Source organism: Primulina tabacum, chromosome 10, assembly GCF_025594145.1.
Source record: "Primulina tabacum isolate GXHZ01 chromosome 10, ASM2559414v2, whole genome shotgun sequence".
Lineage (NCBI taxonomy): Eukaryota > Viridiplantae > Streptophyta > Magnoliopsida > Lamiales > Gesneriaceae > Primulina > Primulina tabacum.
In genome coordinates, this window is record NC_134559.1 from 3,207,281 (window position 1) to 3,231,497 (window position 24,217).

The following is a 24,217-nucleotide window of genomic DNA, read 5'->3' on the forward strand; positions in this document are numbered from 1 at the left end:
GTGGGCCTTGCGGATTTAATGCATCCCACATCGAAAAGGTAAAATCACAATTCGACTTTAAAACGGAGACATGGGCGACACGTTACTACACTATAAAAAAAAGGCCAACGACAACGGTGGAAAACCGTGGTCGTAGGTCTTGTAAAACCGTTGTTAAAGGTCCTGTGGTTAAAGGGTGCGCTCAAAGCCAACGGTGAAAAACCGTTGTCGTAAAAGGTCAACGGCAACGGTGGAAAACCGTTGTCGTAGGTCTTTTAAACCGTTGTTAAAGGCCTTGTGGTTAAAGGGTGCGCTCAAAGATAACGGTGGAAAACCGTTGTCGTAAAAGGCCAAAGACAACGGCGAAAAACCGTTGTCGTAGGTCTCGTAAAACCGTTGTTAAAAGCCCTGTGTTTAAAGGGTGTGCTCAAAGACAACGGTGAAAAACTGTTGTCGTAGACGTCTAAACACAGCAGTGGAAAACCGTTGTCGTAGGTCTTATAAAACCGTTGTTAAAGGCCATGTGGTTAAAAAGTTTGCTCTAAGACAACGGTGAAAAACCGTTATCGTAGATATATAAAGACAACGGTGATAAACGTTGACGTAGCTCTTAAAATCCGTTGTCTTATAGCTACGACAACGGTTTTTAACCATTGTCTTTTATCACATTCGACAACAGTTTGTCATTAATGTTTTTAAACCGTTGTCTTTCGCTGCAATATACAACAGTTTTACAACATTTTAAATATGTTGTCTTTGGATTTGATTTACATAATTTTAAAACTATTGTCTTATATATATAATCATTTTACCAAACCGTTGTTATATTATATTTAAATCATAAATTGTTTAATTAATTAAAAAAATTGGGTGTGAAATATATATCATGTAACCCTTATATAAAATCAATTCAAACATCAACATATATACTAGATCAAGAACTATATGCATGAATTACAACAGAAATACGTCATTCATAGACTTGTAATCTACCAAACCAACAATTAAAAGAAGTATGTAACCATATTCCAAAAACTTTTAGTCAAGTTCACAAAAATAAAAATACCCTACAACCAAGACTTGCACATATCAACTCCAAAATATCTTTTGTAGCTTGTTGGGATGAATTTCTCTGCTGGTGCATCTTCCAAAACATCATTACAGTGCATGTAAAAATAAAAACCACATAATTTTAATCAGGGCGTAGAAAAATTTTGGCATAACCTCCCCGCAAGTAGGGCATACCAGAAAATTTTAAAACACACAACAACAATATTTATTCGAAATGAATTTAAATACGACCATACACCACACCTATCACCTACACAACCAGACCATACATCACACATATCACCTATAACTATCACATTCTTTCAACATATGTCGAAATCAATGAAGATATCCACGTGTCATGAACCAACAAACGCCGCAACAAAAAAAATCACATGTCATACCTATTCATAAATATGATCCTGTATGCATTCGCACTACAAGAAAATCTTAATTCAACAACACATCAAAGACAACAGTTTTTTGTAAAAACCGTTGTGCTTTGTCTTTTAACAACGGTTTCAAGAAAAACCGTTGTGGTAGGCTCAAAAAACCCGCTCATAGAAAACAGTTTCTTAAAAACTGTTGTCATTGATATGTTTACGACAACGGTTTTTAAAAAAACCGTTGTCTATTAGCTTCTATTTTTTGGGCTACGACAACGGTTTTTAAAAATCGTTGTCTATTAGCGTGTTTTTTTGGGCTACGACAACGATTTTTAATAACCGTTGTCTATTAGCTTGTTTTTTGTTGGCCTACGACAACGGTTTTATAAAAACCGTTGTCTATTAGTGTGTTTTATTTTGCTACGACAACGGTTTTTAAAAACCGTTGTCTTTCAGCTGGTTTTATTAGAGCTACAACAACAGTTTTTTAAAACGTTGTCTTTTCTTAGTGGTTTTATACGGTTAACGACAACGGGTTTACAAAAACCGTTGTCGTAGAATTTTTTTTTAAAAAAATTGTAATGTTATATAATTTTATTATCTTTAATTAGGCTATATAAATAACTAGTGCATCAGCACTAATTTTTTTTTTGTAATTAATTTAAGTTAATATTTTGTTTTTATGTCAAATTTAATTCAGTGAATAAAACACTCATATGTTGACTGTTAATGATGTATGCAGGAGTGTAAGATTTTTTAATTCAAATAAGGAAAGGAAAGGGAAAAAACAAGCTATATGGGAAGTAGTAAAGGTATGCATGTGTGTTTGTCATTAATTAACGTTTATTTCAATTTGTGTATCAATCACTAACAATTTGTAATGTTATACTATTTTTTTTAATTCGCCACTGGTTACTTCGGGGATTATTAATGATGAAGTAGTATATATCGTTCAACTTCGGTAATAACATCAACGAAGTAAAACATTATTTTTTACTTCAAAATTTAATGAAGTAAAAATTTTTGTAACATTTTACTTCGACATAGTAGTTTTGATGAAGTAAAAAGTTAAAAAAAAATTTAAAATTTATATTTAGTGAAGTAAAAAAATAATCATACTTAATTTTTAATTTCTCTTAATTAGTTTGTAAAAGATGAACGGATAATTAACTTTTGATCACCCAAAATTTTTAAATTATAGTGCCTATATGCACACAATACATACACATACATCCCAAACCAGTCGCCCCTTATCCCTTTCTCTTCAAGCCGCGTCGCCGCCTGCATAGAGCTCTGTTTTGGCTTTGACTCCACCGAAATTGACCAGCGCTTCTCCGATACAATTCCCGACGGCCTCCACTACGCCATCAACAAGAATTGCAATATCACTGTTGCGAAGCAGCAGAGGCTGGCCGAGTCTCCCCCGATGTCTCCGATGAGCATCTCAGTCAACGATATGATGTCTTCCATGCGCCAGCTGTAGTTGAGAAAAGTGAAGTCCATGCCTCATTCATGGATGGGTGGAAATTCTTCTCTGAGGACGCACTTGACACGATCCGAGAACTTCAGCCTCCCAACGACTCCAACCAGGATCTTGACCCAAACTGAGATTAGCTATTTTGACGCATGGGAGGAAGCAGTTCCGGTGATGCAGAGGGTCGAATCTGTTTGGGATTTGAGGGCCAAGATGCTCGAGAAACTATGCAAGGAGAATATTTGTAAAATTGCCCAACTATCCTCTCAAGTTTGTAAAATTTTTGTTTATCGTTGGCATATTTTGGAAGATATATTTTGAACATAACATTGTCACGGATTTAACGTGGTAAATAATTTGTTTTCGATTGTTATTTTTGGTTTAATTATTATTATATATATTATAAATTAAAAGAAATTTAATACAAAAATTTTACATAATGGAAAAAATTATTAAAGACAACAGTTTTGGATTCTCACTACAAGAAAAATGGTAAATGACATTTGTATAAGCGCATTTTTGAGACATTCAACAACTATTTAGCGACGGTTTTTTATTTAACCGTCGCGAAAGGTAGCGACGGTTTTACTTAAACCATCGCTGCGACAGTTAAAAAAAACTGTCGCATGTTTAAAACTAGCGACGGATTTGCCAAACCCGTTGCTAAAGTTGACGACCGTTAAAGAAACACCGTCGCAACATTTAGCGACAGTTTAGATTTAACCGTCGCCGATTTATAATTTCGCGACGTTTAAAGTAAAATCGTTGTCATTTTCAAAAAAATTCATTCCCGCCTAAAATTCTCCCATTTTCTTTCACCACTCTCTATAGATACATGCAAATTTGCTTCAATTTCTTCCACTTCAGTTCACAACAATTAAAATTTTTCTCACTTACACGATTTTACAACTTCACAACACTTAAAAATTTTGTCTCTTGCACGATTTTACAACTTCACAACACTTAAAATTTTTATCTTTTACACGATTTTACCACTTTAAAAGACTTAAAATTTTTATCTCTTACACGTTTTTTTACCACTTCAAAACAATTAAAATTTTTATCACTTACACGATTTTATCACTTCACGACTTTAATTTTTTTTATCTCTTACACGATTTTACCAATCGAAAACACAGATTTATTAAATTCTTAAATTTTTTTTTATGTTACCAAAAATATTAGCGACGGAATCTATCAACCGTCGCTAAATAGAGACGGTTTTGCACATGAAGACCGTCGCTAAATGTAGTGACGGTAATAAGTAAACCGTTGCTAAATTTAGCGACGGGGTTTTGAACAGTCGCTAATTAGCGACAGGTGTTATATGCAGACTGTCGCAAATATCTTTTGCGACAGTTATCAAAATCGTCGCAAATTGTAGTTTCGACAACACTTTTTCTTTTGCGACGGTTTTAAAAACGTCGCAAATTGTAGCTACGACAACGGTCAAAAACCGTTGTCTTTGAGCGGATCATTTAACAACACTGACTTTAACAACAATTTTAAAATAGCTACGACAACGGTTAAAAACAACGGTTTAAAACCCTTGCAAAACCGTTGCCGTTGGTAGAAATTACAACGGTTTAACACCGTTGCAAAACCGTTGTCGTTGATAGAAAAGACAACGGTTTAAAACCGTTGTCGTGGAAGACACTTTCAACAACACCCTCAGTTACAACAGTTTTAAATGGCCTACGACAACGGATTTTATCCATTGTCGTTTGACGTTTTTGTTGTAGTGTCGGCCAGCTCGGTGCGCACCTCATCAATTTCTTCCATAGAATACTCCGTTTTTGTGAACTATAAACACACACAAAAAGTATATTAGTAAAAAAACACAACTTAATGAATTTTCAAAATGATAAGTAGCTAGATAACTTGTAATTATTTTAGATAAGCAAGATAACATTACTATCGATCGTAGTGAATCCCCCTCAAGAGTTGCAATTTCTTCAGTAATCTGCCTCGAAAAAGAAAATTCATAGAGAAACACAATGATCACAAAATAGATAATGATGTTCCTACGACAATATTCAGAAAGCACATATATAATATTGGGATGCGCAATCTACGAAATTTGTGAAGAATTGTTCGTGTCAACATGAGGGGGAGTTTACGTGACTGCACTCTTTTTCCATTACTATGGTTTTTATCCCAATGAGTTTTTCCTAGTAAGGTTTTTAACGAGACAGTATCAAAACACGTAATGAAGACAATCATTATGATCATCATCACAAGGGGGAGTGTTGAAAAATAATATTTAAAATGTGTGTATTGAATATTTGAATGTTGAAAATAAGAGTTGTAAATATTAAAAATTAGTGTATGATGATGTAGGTAATGATGAATTTATTTTTGGATTATTTGTAAAGAAATTCTATAAATAGCCTCACCATACGTAAAGAAATTCACAATTGAGTAGAGAGAAAAATATTATAAAGTGTGTTGTTTGGTAAATTTTGAGAGTTCGAGATTTTTAATTTTTACCATAAATTTGTACTTTTTCATAACAGTACATTTATTATTATTTTTTGGTATCTTGCATTTGAACGAATGTAAAAGTTTAAATCATCAAAAAGTGCCATTAAAGTACTAATGAAAAATATAGCTCCTCAGACAATTGTTTAGGGCATGATAAAATATAAATACATCATGAAAAAATAATTCAGATTATATGAATTAAGTTGCCATTATTGGTGGGCCTTGCGGGTTTAATGCATCCCACATCGAAAAGCTAAAATCACAATTCGACTTTTAAAACAGAGACATGGGCGACACGTTACTACACTACAAAAAAAAGGCCAACGACAACGGTTTTCAAACCTTTGTTAAAGGCCATGTGGTTGGTCTTGTAAAACCGTTGTTAAAGGCCCTGTGGTTAAAGGGTGCGCTCAAAGCCAACGGTGAAAAACCGTTGTCGTAAAAGGTCAATGGCAACAATGGAAAACCGTTGTCGTAGGTCATTTAAAACCGTTGTTAAAGGCCTTGTGGTTAAAAGGTGCGCTCAAAGACAACGGTGAAAAACCGTTGTCGTAAAAGGCCAAAGACAACGGTGAAAAACCGTTGTCGTAGGTCTCGTAAAACCGCTGTTAAAAGCTCTGTGGTTAAAGGGTGTGCTCAAAGACAACGGTGAAAAACCGTTGTCGTAGACGTCTAAACACAACGGTGGAAAACCGTTGTCGTAGGTCTTATAAAACCGTTGTTAAAGGCCCTGTGGTTAAAGAGTTTGCTCTAAGACAACGGTGAAAAACCGTTGTCGTAGATATATAAAGACAACGGTGATAAAACGTTGTCGTAGCTCTTAAAATCCGTTGTCTTATAGCTACGACAACGGGTTTTAACCATTGTCTTTTATCGCATTCGACAACAGTTTGTCATTAATGTTTTTAAACCGTTGTCTTTCGCTGCAATATACAACAGTTTTACAACATTTTAAATATGTTGTCTTTGGATTTGATTTACATAATTTTAAAACTATTGTCTTATATATATAATCATTTTACCAAACCGTTGTTATATTATATTTAAACCATAAATTGTTTAATTAATTAAAAAAATTGGGTGCGAAATATATATCATGTAACCCTTATATAAAATCAATTCAAACATCAACATATATACTAGATCAAGAACTATATGCATGAATTACAACAGAAATACGTCATTCATAGATGTGGGAGGAATTATTCCCAACCGTCGCTAATTTGCGACGGTTTAAGCAACCGTCGCTAATTAAAATTAACTTAGCGACGGTTTAAAACCATCGCCAATTAGCGACGATTTTTAAACCGTCGCTAATTGGCCTCTGCCCCTTGAATGCATTAGAAGTAGCAAGGTAATACTTTTAGGATTCTTTGCGAGAATCAATCATTTTGTGTAGGATATACTCTGTTATATGATATACTATAATGTCACTGTGTATGCAGACTGCTTAAAGCTTTACGGGCGCCAAAAAGTACAAGAATCTACTGGGCCGGTGGGATTCCGATCCATTGGGAGGAAAACAAGCTTTACTCCCATTAACCACAGATTTTACTCATTTCTACACCAAGGAAGACCGTAGCTAATTCAATTGTAGCGACGGTTTAAAAACCGTCGCTAATTGGCGATGGTTTTAAACCGTCGCTAAGTTAATTTTAGCGACGGTTGCTTAAACCGTCGCAAATTGGTGACGGTTGGGAATAATTCCTCCCACATCTAGAAGTTAAATATCACAATTCAATTTTTAAAAAGGAGATCCCAGACGCCGCGTTATAATTACATAGGAGACGAAGCGTGTGGGCATTGTGCTTATGTACGTAGGCTTCGCTCAGGAAAGTCCCCGGCTTGACGGAAAGATAAAGGCATGACTCGTAAACTTATCACATTAATCAAGTCTAATCATGTGATTATTTATAATATAAAACATGATACAAAAGGGTTTTTATTAAAAATAATTTAATTTTAAAAAAAACTCAAAAATAATTAAAAAAAACAATTTCAAAACTACTGCAATCCGCGCTTACGGAGCGCGGACGCTGCTCACGTCTTCGTAAGCACGGACGCTAGTCAGCGACAGAATATTTTAGAGACGGAATAAATATCAAAACCGTCGCTAATTTGCGATGGTTTTAGACACCGTCACTAAAATTAAATTAGCTAAACCGTCGCTAATTTAGCGACGGTTGCTTAAACCGTCGCAAATTAGCGACGGTTGGGAATAATTCCTCCCACATCTAAAAGTTAAATATCACAATTCAATTTTTAAAAAGGAGATCGCAGACGCCGCGTTATAATTACATAGGAGACGAAGCGTGTGGGCATTGTGTCTATGTACGTAGGCTTCGCTCAGGAAAGTCCCCGGCTTGACTGAAAGATAAAGGCATGACTCGTAAACTTATCAAATTAATCAAGTCTAATCATGTGATTATTTATAATATAAAACATGATACAAAAGGGTTTTTATTAAAAATAATTTAATTTTAAAAAAAAAGTCAAAAATAATTTAAAAAAAACAATTTCAAAACTACTGCAATCCGCGCTTACGGAGCGCGGACGCTGCTCACGTCTTCGTAAGCACGGACGCTAGTCAGCGACAGAATATTTTAGCGACGGAATAAATATCATAACCGTCGCTAATTTGGGACGGTTTTAGACACCGTCGCTAAAATTGAATTAGCTAAACCTGTCGCTAAGTGGCGACGGTTTCTAAAACCGTCGCTATATGCCGAAATACTTATTTCTTCACACGCTACGCATAATTGTATCAATAGCGTGCACATGTACGCCGCGGATAATCTTGAAGTTTCAACGGCTTGCAACTTTGCAGCGTGCAATATACGCTGCGGAAAGAGAATTTGCGCGCTGCGAAAAGCCATTTTTTTGTAGTGAAGATTAAGGGTGTTCAAACTTCGGGTAAAAATCGAAAAAACCGAAAATCCAAATCGAAAAAACCGAACACCGAACCGAACCGAAAATCGAATTTTGTAATTCATATATAAATATTAAAACCGAAGTTTATTTGATTCGGTTTCGGACCAAAACGGTTCGGTTATTTCGGTCGGTTAATTCGATTTTGATATAATTATTTAAATTAATAATATAAATATATTGTAAAATATAATATGTTAACTTTCTACATGTTTGCTTAGTAAAATATTTAAATATAAGGTCTAAATTCATTAAAAAAACAACAATCAACTAAAAATTGTTCAAAATAGTTTTTCATTCACTAAATATTATATCGAAATATATAATATAAATAAAAATATAAAAAAATTATTAATTTAATGAAATTTCGGTTTTTTCGATTTTGACATATATAATCCGAAACCGAACCAAATAAACTCGGTTTTAAAATTTATATCAGAATTACAAAATTCGATTTTCGGTTCGGTTCGATGTTCGGTTTTTTCGATTTGGATATTCGGTTTTTACCCGAAGTTTGAACACTTATAATATTCACTACAAAGTTCAAGACCATTTAGCGACGGATTTGAAACCGTCGCGAATTCAATGTTAGCGACGGTTTAAAAACCGTGGCTAATTGCCTCTGTTTTTAAACTGTCGCTAAGTCCATTTTGCGACGGTGGTGTAAACCGTCGCAACGGTTAAATATGTATTCCGTCGCTGAAATCCCACATCTAAAAGTTTAACATGACAATTCAATTTTTAAAAAGGAGAGCCCAGGCGTTGTGTTAAATTTACATAGGAGACGAAGCGTATGGGCATTATGTCTATGTACGTAGGCTTTACTCAGGAAAGTCCCCGGGCCTTAATCCGCAGAGATGCGGGCTTGGAGACAAGACTCCTCCGAATTCTCGCTGCTAGGCCGAGACATGAGTGGAGCCTTTGATCAGCGCTTATTCGGAGCCACTTGGCCGATTTCACAGTTATACGCTTGGAGGTTTCATACTTCAACCGAACGGGGCTTACGATCTCCTATGTTCCCCTTTTTTTGACAGGCACGAATGAGTGGAATTTGTAGGGAAATATGGAACTATAACTGGAGCATTCCGAGATTTTGGTATTATACCTTTTTCCTCTGCGGGATTAGAAGGTAGTTTCTCATGACGAATGCTTATCCTGGAACCATCGGATTTTTGTGTAACTAATTGACTTGAAGAAGAGCCTCAAAATCCATGAAAAGAATGACATGGCTGTGGTTATTTGCTTCAATTAGCTTGTTAAGTTGGTTGGTTCAGGAGTAAACGGGGGCTCTACTTATAGGAGTGATCCTCATTCTTGACAGAGATCAACTTGATGGGCAAGAAAATATTTCCATCCTTGGTCAAACTTAAATTTTTAGTTTACGTCATCGATATTTTTTTTCCCAGTGTGTAGGGCCAATTTCAAATTGATAAATGAACCACCCATTTGATCAAATAATTCATTAAAAAAAAACTAGTTTTCTAAAACGTCAATCTGTATGAAAATAGGGAGCCTGTAACTCGATTCGCAGGGCGTAAAACAAGACTGTTTCTTATCAAAACCACACCCAAGTCACTGAAAAGGTGAACCTCCAGAACTTCACAGCGAGACTCGAGTCAAGATGTGGCTTTGGCTTTAGATTTCTGCTTCTTGGCATCCAAAGCAGCCAACCCTGATCCTAACCCAACTGGTGGAGCCTGGTCTTGCTGACCTGGTTTCAATAAATTTTCTGTGGAATCTGGCTTTCCGTTTATAACGTTAGAGTTGGCGTCTTTCTTTTCCCCATCTGGTGCATTATTGTCTACAGCATCAGGGGTCGTCCCAGAATTTATAATGTTGAGGAACTGATTGAGTGGTGGTAAAGCTTGGACAGGAACTCCATGAGGGCGAGTCAAAAGACCTCTGGCCGCTGCTTTCTTTCGTGCTTCTGCAGCAGCTCGAGCAGCTCTTTCATCAACACCCCTGCCTCGTGGGAGGGCTTCTCCGATGATGGCACTGTTGAATGATTTGTTTGCAGCGGCACCATTACCACCAGCAGCCGCTTGAAATGCGTGTATCAGGTCTGGATGAGCCTGGTACATGTATATAACGTGAACAAAAACCTTTCAAGGTTGCTTCAAAGAGTTCAATAATATCTTAACCAAGAGCAAACACCTAGAACGAGCTCGAACGAGAAAGTATGAGAGATGAACAAATACCTTGAGAATATCAATAGCCTTCTGGGCAGAGGCGGCATTCAAAGCCTGACCTTTCTGCTTTTGTGCGGTCATCTGTCGGCATGTAAAACATGTTATTTTCTCTCAAAAGGTATTGGGTGGGCAGAGAGGGATTTTAATCCATATTTTATTTATTTTTGGTATGGGCAGAAGAACAAAAATATATAAATAACGATGCGCCAACAACAGATTAATTAACAGGCAACAGAAATAACCTGAGCCTCACGCATCTTGAATGTATTCATCCAGTTCTGAGAATCCCGTGTTCTGGAGTCGTCCTCTCCAAGTTGTTTCACAAGAATATCATATGTTTTCTTTTCATGCTGTTATATCGAAAGATTAAATATATAAGGATAGTCAATTGCATCATCAAAGTTCACCAAACAGATATTCAGATAAGGCAGCAACCTGGTCAGAAAGTTTGAAGGCACCCATGCAGTTAAATGCAGTTGCCAAAGCATGATAACACACAGCGGTTTGAATATGCTCCTCCCCTAGCAGTCTTTCATTCTTTTTTAAGGCTTCTTGCAAGTATCGAAGGGCAGTGTCCATCTTTCCAATATCTTGATACATCATTGCGACATTTATAAAAGTAGCAGCAACGTCAGGGTGATCTGGGCCAGATGACAAACCTAAGAGGAGCAATGCCCTTGACATATGGCGCAACGCAAGCTCTGTCTGGTTAAGACCATGGTAGAACAGAGCCATATTCCCATAACTGCAGAAAAATACATGTATGAGCAATACAAGGTCATGAGAGTAATAAAAGATATAAAACATCCGAGAGGGTACTGCAGCATAGAAGCATCCAGCATCTCATTCCACCGCTAGTCAGCCTACTAAAATTTTCTTCTTTCCGATGAATGAAAAATATATATTCAAATAATGATTAGTTACAACATTAAGATGAATCCTTGTCATCAGCCTCATAGTAATTTCATCAAAGTATTTAATCCATCCCCGAGTGACTGATAACCGAAATCAGCCAGCTGAATCAATTAACTGAACAAACAGTGATAAAAAAAAGGTCCTAAAATGCAGTTAGTGTAAAACATAGTAAATGGGTAAAAGGGAATTTGATGTGTGCCTGTGAGCAGTATCAAGATGGTCCAGTCCAAAGCAACGTTCATCAATAATTAGTTCCTTGTGCTGTTGCATGATGGCACCAGCCATATCTCCAGCGTGATATAAAACCATGGCCAAGTAGCTGGTGATAAAACGTCGATGTTAGGAATATCTTGGTAGAACTAGCATATGTAAATTCAACGCTAAATGAAAGGCTAAAGTTTTGATGCCTTGATTAATGCCAGTGACATTAAAATTAGATAGATAGATAGAGTTCAACAATAATTACCGGCAACAATTAGCAACCTCTCGATGCATCGGACCAGTAACCTGCATTTTTATGTTTGTACATTATCAAATCGCATAAAACAATGAGCGACAACAGACCATTCAAAAATTAAATGATCACACCTGCTGGAGTATAGCAAAAGCCTCAGAAAATAGAGTGTATGCCTCGCTAAGCATTCCCTGAAAAAGAAATAAAAAAATTCTAATTTCCCATGGTAATGAGTCCAACAAGAGCTTCCGATCACAGAGAGATTGAATTTATTTTTCAGGAAAACTGGGAAATCTGACCACTCAACAAATTAGAACAAAAGGATAGAGCATAACCAAGTACAATTTTTTAAATAAAAGTATCAAGATTTTTTACTTTCAACCTGTTTCCAAAATCTTACACAAGTAATCAAAAAACAATGTCCAATCACATAGAATAATGATAATCTGAAAACAAAAACACACTCGATAGCTGGTACAGTGGTACTGCAAATTTAGTTCCTACAAGTAATATTTTTTCTGCTGACATGTTAATACCTCTGCTAATTGAATCTTTCCTGTCTCAACGAGTTCCTTGGCTTCTGAACAAACTGGAATGGAATGTTTCATCACAGGTTGTAGATTCAATATATCTGCAACTTGGAAAGGCGTTGGGGAATCCAGATCAAACTTGTGAGCAGCAAGGGTAATTCCGACCTATTAAAAAATGATAACCATATCCCAATAAATAAACTGTGATACTTGCACTGTTTGTAGAATGAAACTCAAATATATTTTCAGTCATCGTCAAAAAATATTACCTTTTGGCAAAGATTTCGTAGTACGGAAATTTTCCTCACCCTCAGCCTCGCATCTTTTGGCAACTCGAACTGCACATTCAAATAATATTAACAAAAAAGTTTCCCACCAAGAGAGATGCAGAATTAAAAAAAGCAAGACAAAGATACCTGATATTTGAGTTTTGAAAATTCCTGGATGCCAAACCACAAACTTTCAGAGGTGATACTCAAATAGGAGGACTGTTTCTTCCTCGCATATGCTCTAAACTTGGTTTGTGCCTTAGGCGACTTACCAGATACATGATGCCCTATATGATCCTTTAAAATTTGCAATTATGGAAGTCAGGATAACTGGACACGATTTGACTAATGTGCCAAAGAAACAACATACAGCTACATCTGTACTAATAATAATAACAATTCATTTACATACAGCCAATGAAAATCTTTATCTTAAAAAGAAGCAGGAAACGCCTAAATAGAATTTCTAGATCAAGTGAGAAAAGAAGAACAAGGCATTACATTAAAAACATTCAGAAGATCACGATAACGTTTGCCTACCTTTTTCTGGTTTTTTGGAGGTGTATTATTTGCAACACCTTTAGCAGGGACAGACTGGACAGTTCCACAAAAACAGTTGAAAAAATGTGACATTGCATGCCCAAGATCGTGATCCTCTGTGTCTCTTAAGATGTCCTGCAGGTCCAGTAGAATATGATTAGGTAAAACTTAATTATCATATATAACAACCAAAAACTCTAGCCTTTGAAAAGAGTATACAGACAAACAAAATTTAGCATTGATAAAAGCCTCAACTCCAGGTAATAGCTTCAACTCCTAATCATTCACGAGAATCAGAAAAACATCATGAAAAAAATAATTGATGGAAAGATAAAGGCATGACTCGTAAACTTCAAAATTAATCGAGTTAATTATGCGATTGATTATAATATAAAACATGATAAAATATAAAAACATCATGAAAAAAATAATTCAAATTATATGAATTAAGTTGCCATTATTGGTGGGCCTTACGGGTTTATACATCGAAAAGCTAAAATTACAATTCAACTTTTATAAGGAAGATATGAATGACACACAACTATCACATAGGAGACGAAGCGTGTGGGCATTGTGCCTACGTATGTATGCTCCGCTCAGGAAAGTCCCCGGGCCATTAACCGCAGAGATGCGGGCTTGGTAACAAGATCCCTTCGAATTCTCTCGCTGCTAGGCCGAGACATGAGTGGAGCCTTTGATCAGCTTATTCGGAGCTACTTGGCCGATTTCACAGTTATACGCTTGGAGGTTTCAAACTTCAACCGAACGGGGCTTACGATCTCCTATGTTTCATTTTTTACAGGCACGAATGCGTGGAATTTGTAGGGAAATATGGAACTATAATTGGAACATTCCGATATTTTGGTATACCTTTCTCCTCAGCGGAATTAGAAGGTAGTTTCTTATGGCGAATGCTTACACTGGAATCATCGGATTTTTGTGAACTGATTGACTTGAAGAAGAGCCTCAAAATCCATGAAAAGAATGACATGGCTGTATTTTTACAAAAACAACACAAAAAGCTCGATGGGCGATGTGGTTATTTGCTTCAATTAGCTTGTTAAGTTGGTTGGTTTAGGAGTAAACGGGGGCTCTACTTATAGGAGTGATCTTCATTCTTGAAAGAAATCAACTTGATGGGCAAGAAAATATTTCCATCCTTGGTCAAATTTAAATTTTTAGTTGACTCCATCGATATTTTTTCCCCAGTGTGTAGGGCCAATTTCAAATTGATAAATGAACACCCATTTGATCAAATATTTCATTAAAAAAAAAAAACTAGTTTTCTAAAACATCAATCTTTATGAAACGCGTTTCGTCGCTTTTTGCAATCTTTCTGACTAGGCAATATTTGGAAAAATTGTTTGACATACTTTTCAATCAATTTGTATCGCATAAAAAAAGTGTGTCATTTATTTTGAGTTTGAATCCGATATTGAGAATTTTTTTGAAAAATTCTGAAACAAACAAAATAAATTAGATACTTAAGTGAAAAAAAACGCTTAAGTGGACGGCCGGCTGCCCACTTACCACAGACTGCTAATTAGAATACCGATTGGGTCTCAAACATTTTAGCTGTATCAAGTGGTGCATTAACTTAATCGAGAATATTATGATTCTTGAACACAAGGAAACGTGGAAAATTTTATCGACTAAAATAATTAAACTTATATTTTTTTATATAAGTCCATCCACGATAAGAAAAATATTTCTTTCAAATATTTGTGGACATCAGAATCCACATCATCGATCAAATATTTCTCTCTCAAATATATCACATTTCACAATCAAATATCATACCAACCAAATATTTATGGGTCCCACTGTCACTTTAATTAATATTTTATTTTCATTTAAATAAAATCATTTAACCGCTTTAATTACTTTTATGTGCAAAAAAACTTCTCAAGTTTTGAGTCTACCCAAACTGGGTGGACCAAAACATTGGTCGACCAATGCAAACACTTATGTGAGACAGTTTCATAGGTCGTATTTTATGAGACATATATCTTATTTGGGTCATCCATGAAAAAGTTATACTTTTTATTCTAAGAGTATTACTTTTTATTGTGAATATCGATATAGTTGATCCGTCTCATATATAAAGATTCGTGAGACCGTCTCACAAGAGACATATTCGGCATACAGAACATGAAAATAAACAAACTATTTTTACAAATTTGTTGAAATGTTAATTGCGGCACTGTGGCTACTATTACAACATCACTGAAATATCCTTAATTTATCTGATTGACGCGAGAACATTTAAAATCCTCTAAACTTTACATTGGTGCAGGTACAAAGGAAAATGATGATCGATTTAAAGAAAGAAGCCTCGTACGAATTAAAATATACAAACAACGCCAACTAAAAGCGTGACATTTGCGAGTTCAATGGGAAGTAAGAAACCGGGATAGGAGGACGAAGTGACACGGTTTTATAGAAGTTTTGTGTTGAAAAAATTGATCTAGACTAGTAAATATTTGTTTGATATTTCACATCAACTAAATTAATTTCTTAGGATTTATATATATATAGTTTTGGATAATCATTACTCTTTAAGCTTCAGCTAGCTTTTGAGGTGGTGTTACATCCAAATTCACGATGTTAATATGATATCGGAACTCTGGCACACCGTTATGCGTTGGACTGCTCTTATGAGTCTCCTGCTAGTGCTTTGTAAACTTCACACTCCAATTGTTTATTCTTATAGTATGTTACATGTCATACATCAACTGGATTAAGTTTTTGAAGTTCTATATATGAGCTTAGATAATCTTCTTGATTTGGCTTTTTAGAGATAGAATTAGAAGCAAATCTATGATTTTAACGTTTATTACAATTTTCAGCTCGTGCGTGTAATATCCATATTAAGTCTTTTTATTTTTGATGAGAATGCAGATAGTTTGTGCCATATGCAACAACGATGTTTTATTTATTCATATTCTAAAATTTTTATTTCTAATAAAGAAAAATGTCTGAACATGCACAATTTTAAAAATAATTATTTCAAGTTATCGATGGTTTATAGTCCATTTAATATCAAAGACCTAAGTTTAAAACAAAATCAGAATTTCTAATCGTTCAAATCCAAACAAAATAGTAAAATGTAAATATAAATTATATAATTCCAAGTTCAGATATGTAACTGAGAGAGACGCGTTTGTTGACTAAACTAGAAACGTTGAAATTTTCCAAGTCATTTGTCAGCTCATTGGTGATCAATAATTGTGATGGCTGCTACAGCTAGGCTCAACTTTGGAATTCTGTATTCATATAAAGAGAGAATGATTTGTATATTATATGATATACAATAATATAATATGAATATTTTAGCTTTTAAAATTACTTCTTTTCTTATAAAAAAAAAATTCAACTTAAATATTGGTATGAAAATAAGTCCCATAAATCAACAGCCTACACTTAACATCCAGAAACAGCACAAAAGCAGCCCTATATCTTTGACGAAACATGAGTGTGAACCCATCTCGCATGACCAAAAAAAACATCTATTTATAAACCCAAAAAGTCCCATATGTTCCTGTACTAAATATCAAAAACACAAAATGATAATATTACCAATTCTATTTCTTATATTATCCACACATTATTCTAGCGCAGAACTCTGTCACCCGAAAGACAAAGCTGCACTTCTTGCGTTCAAACACAGCTTCTCATATCCCGCAAACCCTTTCGCCACATGGGATCCTATATTCGACTGTTGCACGTGGTACGGTGTCCAGTGTGACGAAACCACGAACTATGTTACCGGCCTTGACATTGCACCTTACGAAGATCTCAATGGAACAATCCCTTCTTCTCTTGGGGATCTTCAACATTTGACTGTCCTCAGGCTGCACAAGATTCCGAATCTTGTTGGTGAGATCCCACCCAAGATTGGAGACTTGCGGAATTTAAGGTCTTTAACTATAAGTTGGACAAATATCTCAGGCCCTATACCTAGCTTTCTTGCAAACCTTAAAAGCCTGGTGCTTCTTGATCTCTCATTTAACCGTTTATCGGGCTCTATCCCGCCTATTCTTACGACGCTTCCGTATCTTAGGGGATTCGACTTTAGCAGGAACCAATTGACAGGGCCGATACCAGAATCTTTCGGTCACATACCGGCTACTGCTGAGTTTCCTGTTCTTGATCTGTCTCATAACAAGCTGTCGGGTGAAATTCCTGCTAGTTTGGCGAATGTGAACTTTTCTACGGTCGACATTTCCAGAAACAATCTATCGGGTGATGCTTCGGTGTTCTTTGGCAAAGGAAAGGCCACGAGTACAATCGACATTTCGAGGAATAATTTCGAGTTCGATTTCTCGAAAGTGAGTTTCACTGAGTCGCTGGATATTCTCGATGTGTCCCATAATAAGATTTACGGGACGATTCCGGAACAGATTACTGATGCAGTGTTCTTGCAGTTCTTGAATGTAAGTTACAATAGATTGTGTGGGAAGATTCCCACGGGGTGGAAGCTAAAGTACAGATCAGAGAGTTGGGATAACACATCTTTCTTCCATAACCGATGCTTATGTGGGGCTCCATTGGATCCATGCAAATGATGATTGTAGAATTTCATTTTATCCATATATTTCCCGAATAAACATAATTTAAAATTGTGTAATAATTATCTTTTGTTTTTCGCAAAAAATTGTGGAATAATTAGTTATGTATTTGATTTTCATTTTCCAGAGTTTTAAGATTGAACCTTATAAAGTATACATATTACTCAATAAAGCACAAACTTTTGCCGACGTTAATTATAGTAATACGATGGTTCAATATTTTAAAGAAATAAAATATTAAAACTTTCATATTGTTTTTGAAAAATCTGAAATTGATCTTTTGCCAATAAAATTCTCATTTTATTCATTTTTCTTCGAGTAAATTAACTTGATGATAATGAGTTTGTTTCCATCGAGAGAAAAAGTGAAAATTATATTTTTAGTTCATTTTTGGTCTTGTTAACAATGAATTTTTATATCTAGTCATATAACACACATATCCCACTCATAAAAAAATATCATTTTTTACTTGTGAGACATATTTTCATTAATATATCACCTAGAGACGCCAATCTTAGATATCTCACAATTAATTTTTTTTTTTAAAAAAAAAAAACTTGCATCTCTCATTTGCAAACAAATAAATAATTACTTTACAATAATTTTAGTCTATTTAAGGGTAATTTTGAAAGTTCGAGCTTCCAACTTACGAACTCTCCTGCTCGACTGATAATTGGAAGAAAGGATTCAGTGGTAGAGAGAGCAAACTCCATAAACATCACATGATAAAAAAGATCTCCAAATTGTATATACGAATGTTTATAAAGTTGTAATTATTTCTGAAAATGTATCAAGTTCCTCGACTTCTCCTATTTTATCGGGTCAATGATCTTTCAAATTAATCAAGATTCTCTAGTTTATCACCTTTTCTATGGTAAAAGTTGTTTGATTGGATTTGCTTGATTCAACTTTGAGATCATGAACTAATACCACCACCAAGATCGAGTCCTGCGACAAGCGGATCTAACTTTAACCACCAGAATAACAGTGAAGATGGACCCAACTAGCTCGGAAGCAATATAGATTTTAAAATAAAAAATCGGATGGAAATATTTCTAGAAACATATGAAGATTGGATTAGGTCTCAACAAGTACACCAGATCAGTGTTAAACGTAATACTCCTCAACTCCAAGCTGACTGACCTGAAATCAACATTTAAGCAAGAAAGAGGATTAAAAACCTCATGAATAATTAACATAAAAAAAATACTGAAGGGGAGAAAACTGGATAGTGAGCATCCAAAACAATTTCACGTTTTCAAGTTAAAAAAAAATAAAAATATTTGACGTTTCAGAAAACAAAATCAAGAAAGGAAAGATGTTTCCACATGTTATTTGTTCCAATGACATTACATATATTTCTCATTACTCAATATTTTGACACATTCTTCCTAAAGCGTTATTTTCAGGAGCACGATTATTGAAAGAATATATTATATCGGAAACAGAACACAGGCATGTGTCTACACTCTTCCATTCCTTGAACCAGAGTGCACACAGGGAGCCTGTAACTCGATTCGCAGGGCGTAAAACAAGATTGTTTCTTATCAAAACCACACCCAAGTCACTGAAAAGGTGAGCCTCAAGAACTTCACAGCGAGACTCGAGTCAAGATGAGGCTTTGGCTTTAGATTTCTGCTTCTTGGCATCCAAAGCAGCCAACCCTGATCCTAACCCAACTGGTGGAGCCTGGTCTTGTTGACCTGGTTTCAATAAATTCTCTTTGGAATCTGGCTTTCCGTTTATAACGTTAGAGTTGGTGTCTTTCTTTTCCCCATCTGGTGCATTATTGTCTACAGCATCAGGGGTCGTCCCTGAATTTATAATGTTCAGGAACTGATTGAGTGGTGGTAAAGCTTGGACAGGAACTCCATGAGGGCGAGTCAAAAGACCTCTGGCAGCTGCTTTCTTTCGTGCTTCTGCAGCAGCTCGAGCTGCTCTTTCATCAACACCCCTGCCTCGTGGGAGGGCTTCTCCGATTATGGCACTGTTGAATGATTTGTTTGCAGCGGCACCATTACCACCAGCAGCCGCTTGAAATGCGTGTATCAGGTCTGGATGAGCCTGGTACATGCATATAACGTGAATAAAAACCTTTCAAGGTTGCTTCCAAGAGTTCAATCATATCTGAACCAAGAGCAAACACCGAGAGGCGAGAACGAGCTCAAACAAGAAAGTATGAGAGATGAACAAATACCTTTAGAATATCAATAGCCTTTTGAGCAGAGGCAGCATTCAAAGCCTGACCTTTCTGCTTTTGTGCAGTCATCTGTCGGCATGTAAAACATGTTATTTTCTCTCAAAAGGTATTGGGTGGGAAGAGAGGGATTTTAATCCATATTTTATTTATTTTTTATATGGCAGAAGAACAAAATATATAAATAACGATGCGCCAACAACAGATTAATTAACAGGCAACAGAAATAACCTGAGCCTCACGCATCTTGAATGTATTCATCCAGTTCTGAGAATCCCGTGTTCTGGAGTCGTCCTCTCCAAGTTGTTTCACAAGAATTTCATATGTTTTCTTTTCATGCTGTTATATCGAAAGATTAAACATATAAGGATAGTCAATTGCATCATCAAAGTTCACCAAACAGATATTCAGAGAAGGCAGCAACCTGGTGAGAAAGTTTGAAGGCACCCATGCAGTTAAATGCAATTGCCAAAGCATGATAACACACAGCGGTTTGAATATGCTCCTCTCCTAGCAGTCTTTCATTCTTTTTTAAGGCTTCTTGCAAGTATCGAAGGGCAGTGTCCATCTTTCCAATATCTTGATACATCATTGCGACATTTATAAAAGTAGCAGCAACGTCAGGGTGATCTGGGCCAGATGATAAACCTAAGAGGAGCAATGCCCTTGACATATGGCGCAACGCAAGCTCTGTCTGGTTGAGACCATGGTAGAACAGAGCCATATTCCCATAACTGCAGCAAAATACATTTATAAGCAATACAAGGTCATGAGAGTAATGAAAGATATAAAACATCCGAGAGGGTATTGCAGCATAGAAGCATCCAGCATCTCATTCCACCACTAGTCAGCCCACTAAAATTTTCTTCTTTCCCATGAATGAAAAATATAATTTCGAATAATGATTAGTTACAACAATAAGATAAATCCTTGTCATCAGCCTCATAGTAATTTCATCAAAGTATTTAATCCATCCCCCGAGTGACTGATAACCGAAATCAGCCAGCTGAATCAATTAACTGAACAAACAGTGATAAGAAAAGGTCCTACAATGCTGTTAGTGTAAAACATAGTAAATGAGTAAAGGGAAAATGATGTGTGCCTGTGAGCAGTATCAGGATGGTCCAGTCCAAGGCAACGTTCATTAATAATTAGTTCCTTGTGCTGTTGCATGATGGCTCCAGCCATATCTCCAGCGTGATATAAAACCATGGCCAAGTAGCTGGAGATAAAACGTCAATGTTAGAAATATCTTGGTAGAACTAGCATCTGTAAATTCAACGCTAAATGAAAGGCTAATGTTTTGATGCCTTGATTAATGCCAGTGACATGAACATTAGATAGATAGATAGATAGAGTTCAACAATAATTACCGGCAACAATTAGCAACCTCTCGATGCATCGGACCAGTAACCTGCATTTTTATGTTTGTACATTATCATAACGCATAAAACAATGAGTGACAACAGACCATTCAAAAATTAAATGATCACACCTGCTGGAGTATAGCAAAAGCCTCAGAAAATAGAGTGTATGCCTCGCTGAGCATTCCCTGAAAAACCAACAAAAAATTTCTAATTTCTCATGGTAACAAGTCCAACAAGAGATTCCGATCACAGAGAGATTGAAATTATTTTTCAGGAAAACTGGGAAATCTGACCACTCAACATTAGAACAAAAGGATAGAGCATAACCAAGTACAATTTTTTAAATATAAGTATCAAGATTTTTTTACTTTCAACCTGTTTCCAAAATCTTACACAAGTAATCAAAAAACAATGTCCAATCACATAGAATAATGTTAATCTGAGAACAAACATACTCGATAGCTGGTACAGTGGTACTGCAAATTTAGTTCCTACAAGTAATATTTTTTCAGCTGACATGTCAATACCTCTGCTAATTGAATCTTTCCTGTCTCAACGAGTTCCTTGGCTTCTGAACAAACTGGAATGGAATGCTTCATCACAGGTTGTAGATTCAATATATCTGCAACTTGGAAAGGCATTGGGGAATCCAGATCAAACTTGTGAGCAGCAAGGGTAATTCCGACCTATTAAAAAACGATAATCATATCCCAATAAATAAACTGTGATACTTGCACTGTTTGTAGAATGAAACTCAAATATATTTTCAGTCGTCGTAAAAAAATATTACCTTTTGGCAAAGATTTCGTAGTACGGAAATTTTCCTCACCCTCAGCCTTGCATCTTTTGGCAACTCGAACTGCACATTAAATAATATTAACAAAAAAGTTTCCCACCAAGAGAGATGCAGAATAAAATAAAGCAAAACAAAGATACCTGATATTTGAGTTTTGAAAATTCCTGGATGTCAAACCACAAACTTTCAGAGGTGATACTCAAATATGAGGACTGTTTCTTCCTCGCATATGCTCTAAACTTGGTTTGTGCCTTAGGCGACTTACCAGATACATGATGCCCTATATGATCCTTTAAAATTTGCAATTATGGAAGTCAGGATAACTGGACACGATTTGACTAATGTGCCAAAGAAACAACATACATCTACATCAGTACTAATAATAATAACAATTCATTTAATAATGTGCCAAAGAAACAACATACATCTACATCTGTACTAATAATAATAACAATTCATTTACATACAGCCAATGAAAAATCTTTATCTTAAAAAGAAGCAGGAAACGCCTAAATAGAATTTCTAGATCAAGTGAGAAAAGAAGAACAAGGCATTACAAACATTCAGAAGATCACGATAATGTTTGCCTACCTTCTTCTGGTTTTTGGGAGGTGTATTATTTGCAACGCCTTTAGCAGGGGCAGACTGGACAGTTCCACAAAAACAGTTGAAAAAATGTGACATTGCATGCCCAAGATCGTGATCCTCTGTGTCTCTTAGGATGTCCTGCAGGTCCAGGAGAATATGATTAGGTAAAACTTAATTATCATATATAACAACCAAAAACTCTAGCCTTTGAAAAGAGTATACAGACAAACTGAAATTTAGCATTGATAAAAGCCTCAACTCCAGGTAATAGCTTCAACTCCTAATCATTCACGAGAATCAGAAAAAATTCTGAATACAAAAGCATCCCAAAAATCAATGGCAACTTAAAAATGTCATACATTGTAAGAAAGAAAACAAGTGAAATACATAACGGGATTCTTCAAAAGAAAATCATGCCAAGAGCTCAATAACAGCGACTTAGATTATTATTAAATAAAAGAATGAGTAAACGCACTGGTACTACGTGGTCGTGTCAAATTCGATGAATTTTCATTTCATGGCCATATGTATAACAAAAGGATCTCGTGACCTTATCTGTGATAAATTTAAGCACTGAAGTGAAATTTAACACCCAAATTCAATCTTTTCAATTTTCCTTCTTTCAGTAGATTCCTACACGGTAGTGAATAGAGGTAAATGAAAAATGATACTGGAACTCGAGAGTGTTCACTCACAATTGAAATTTGACAAGACCATAAGATTTAAGGCAAAGAAACCCAAAATGGATTAACAGAATCAAGGGAATGCTATAATAAAAAGGTACAAATGATGTGCCAGGTCCAATTCCCACAAGTTTGCCTCGTGTTATTAACTGCTCCAAGACCCTAGAACTTTCAACTAAAAATCGTGATGTTAGAGTCACACTTACATAACAGCATACCACATTTTGGGCCAAGTCTCCAAAGGAAACCAGGAAGAAGAAGTATAGTATCCATTTAATAATGGAGTTAATTAGTCTTCGCCAAAATCAACAATTCCTTACAAAGAAGCCTATCAGTCATAGCCCAGATCTAAAGTGTGATTGAACAATATTTTAACTAATTGTTTAATGGAAGAATAGTTGGAAGAATAGTTAACTAATTGTTTGAATGGAAGAATAGTTGGACAAGAAACACCCAATACACAGTCAATTTGAAGGTAGATTTGGGTAAACAGGTGAGAACAGATACACATACACAATTTGTAGCTTAGGGATGAATTGGTGCAGCTGACAACTCATTAATTAAAATAATGTAATTTTAAGAGTTTTGAGAACAACAAAGTTGTTGGCCCTCAGATAATCATCAGCGGCTGCAATCATGGATAAACATACACAACTCAGCATAAGCAACCCCATTTCCAAGAAAGATGCAGAATTCCCTTATCAAATAGACGGTCACCTTGATAATATGCTTAGCAGATCTGACAACAATCTCAGTAGAACAAAGATCCCATAGGTGAGGCATGTCTCTGGTCCCTTCAGCAACCTGTAGCACCAAT

The 24,217-nt window shown here is 35.7% G+C and overlaps 2 protein-coding genes and 1 long non-coding RNA gene across 7 annotated transcripts in view; 2 read left to right on the forward strand and 1 right to left on the reverse strand.

The window, feature by feature from the left end:
* On the forward strand, positions 1-14,196 carry LOC142505156 (uncharacterized). Its single transcript, XR_012804385.1, has 2 exons — positions 1-38; positions 13,692-14,196. It is a non-coding gene; the product is annotated as an uncharacterized LOC142505156 (long non-coding RNA).
* LOC142505155 (clustered mitochondria protein) overlaps positions 9,785-24,217 on the reverse strand; it is a 23,553-nt gene continuing 9,120 nt past the window's right edge. For 2 of the 5 annotated variants that reach the window (XM_075618008.1, XM_075618009.1), the window contains exons 18-29: positions 24,118-24,204; positions 22,721-22,855; positions 22,270-22,419; positions 22,124-22,192; positions 21,861-22,019; positions 21,462-21,518; positions 21,340-21,380; positions 21,069-21,188; positions 20,391-20,700; positions 20,198-20,305; positions 19,967-20,038; positions 19,074-19,833 (exon numbers count right to left, since the gene is read on the reverse strand). In XM_075618008.1, coding sequence (XP_075474123.1) covers positions 19,378-19,833; positions 19,967-20,038; positions 20,198-20,305; positions 20,391-20,700; positions 21,069-21,188; positions 21,340-21,380; positions 21,462-21,518; positions 21,861-22,019; positions 22,124-22,192; positions 22,270-22,419; positions 22,721-22,855; positions 24,118-24,204 — 1,764 coding nt within the window. In that variant the 3' untranslated portion in view covers positions 19,074-19,377. Of the gene's footprint in view, positions 10,374-10,499; positions 10,572-10,732; positions 10,841-10,925; positions 11,236-11,604; positions 11,725-11,871; positions 11,913-11,993; positions 12,051-12,395; positions 12,555-12,658; positions 12,728-12,805; positions 12,956-13,198; positions 13,334-19,073; positions 19,834-19,966; positions 20,039-20,197; positions 20,306-20,390; positions 20,701-21,068; positions 21,189-21,339; positions 21,381-21,461; positions 21,519-21,860; positions 22,020-22,123; positions 22,193-22,269; positions 22,420-22,720; positions 22,856-24,117; positions 24,205-24,217 lie in introns of those variants that run through there. The other 3 variants (XM_075618011.1, XM_075618010.1, XM_075618012.1) reach the window with 3 other exon arrangements.
* On the forward strand, positions 16,724-17,898 carry LOC142506085 (polygalacturonase inhibitor 1-like). Its single transcript, XM_075619233.1, has one exon. It carries the CDS (start codon positions 16,765-16,767, stop codon positions 17,764-17,766), a length of 1,002 nt encoding a protein of 333 aa, XP_075475348.1. The 5' UTR covers positions 16,724-16,764; the 3' UTR covers positions 17,767-17,898.

Coding starts and splice junctions, on each gene's coding strand:
- LOC142506085 (XM_075619233.1), top strand. CDS start 16,765: ATGATAATATTACCAATTCTATTTCTTATATTATCCACACATTATTCT.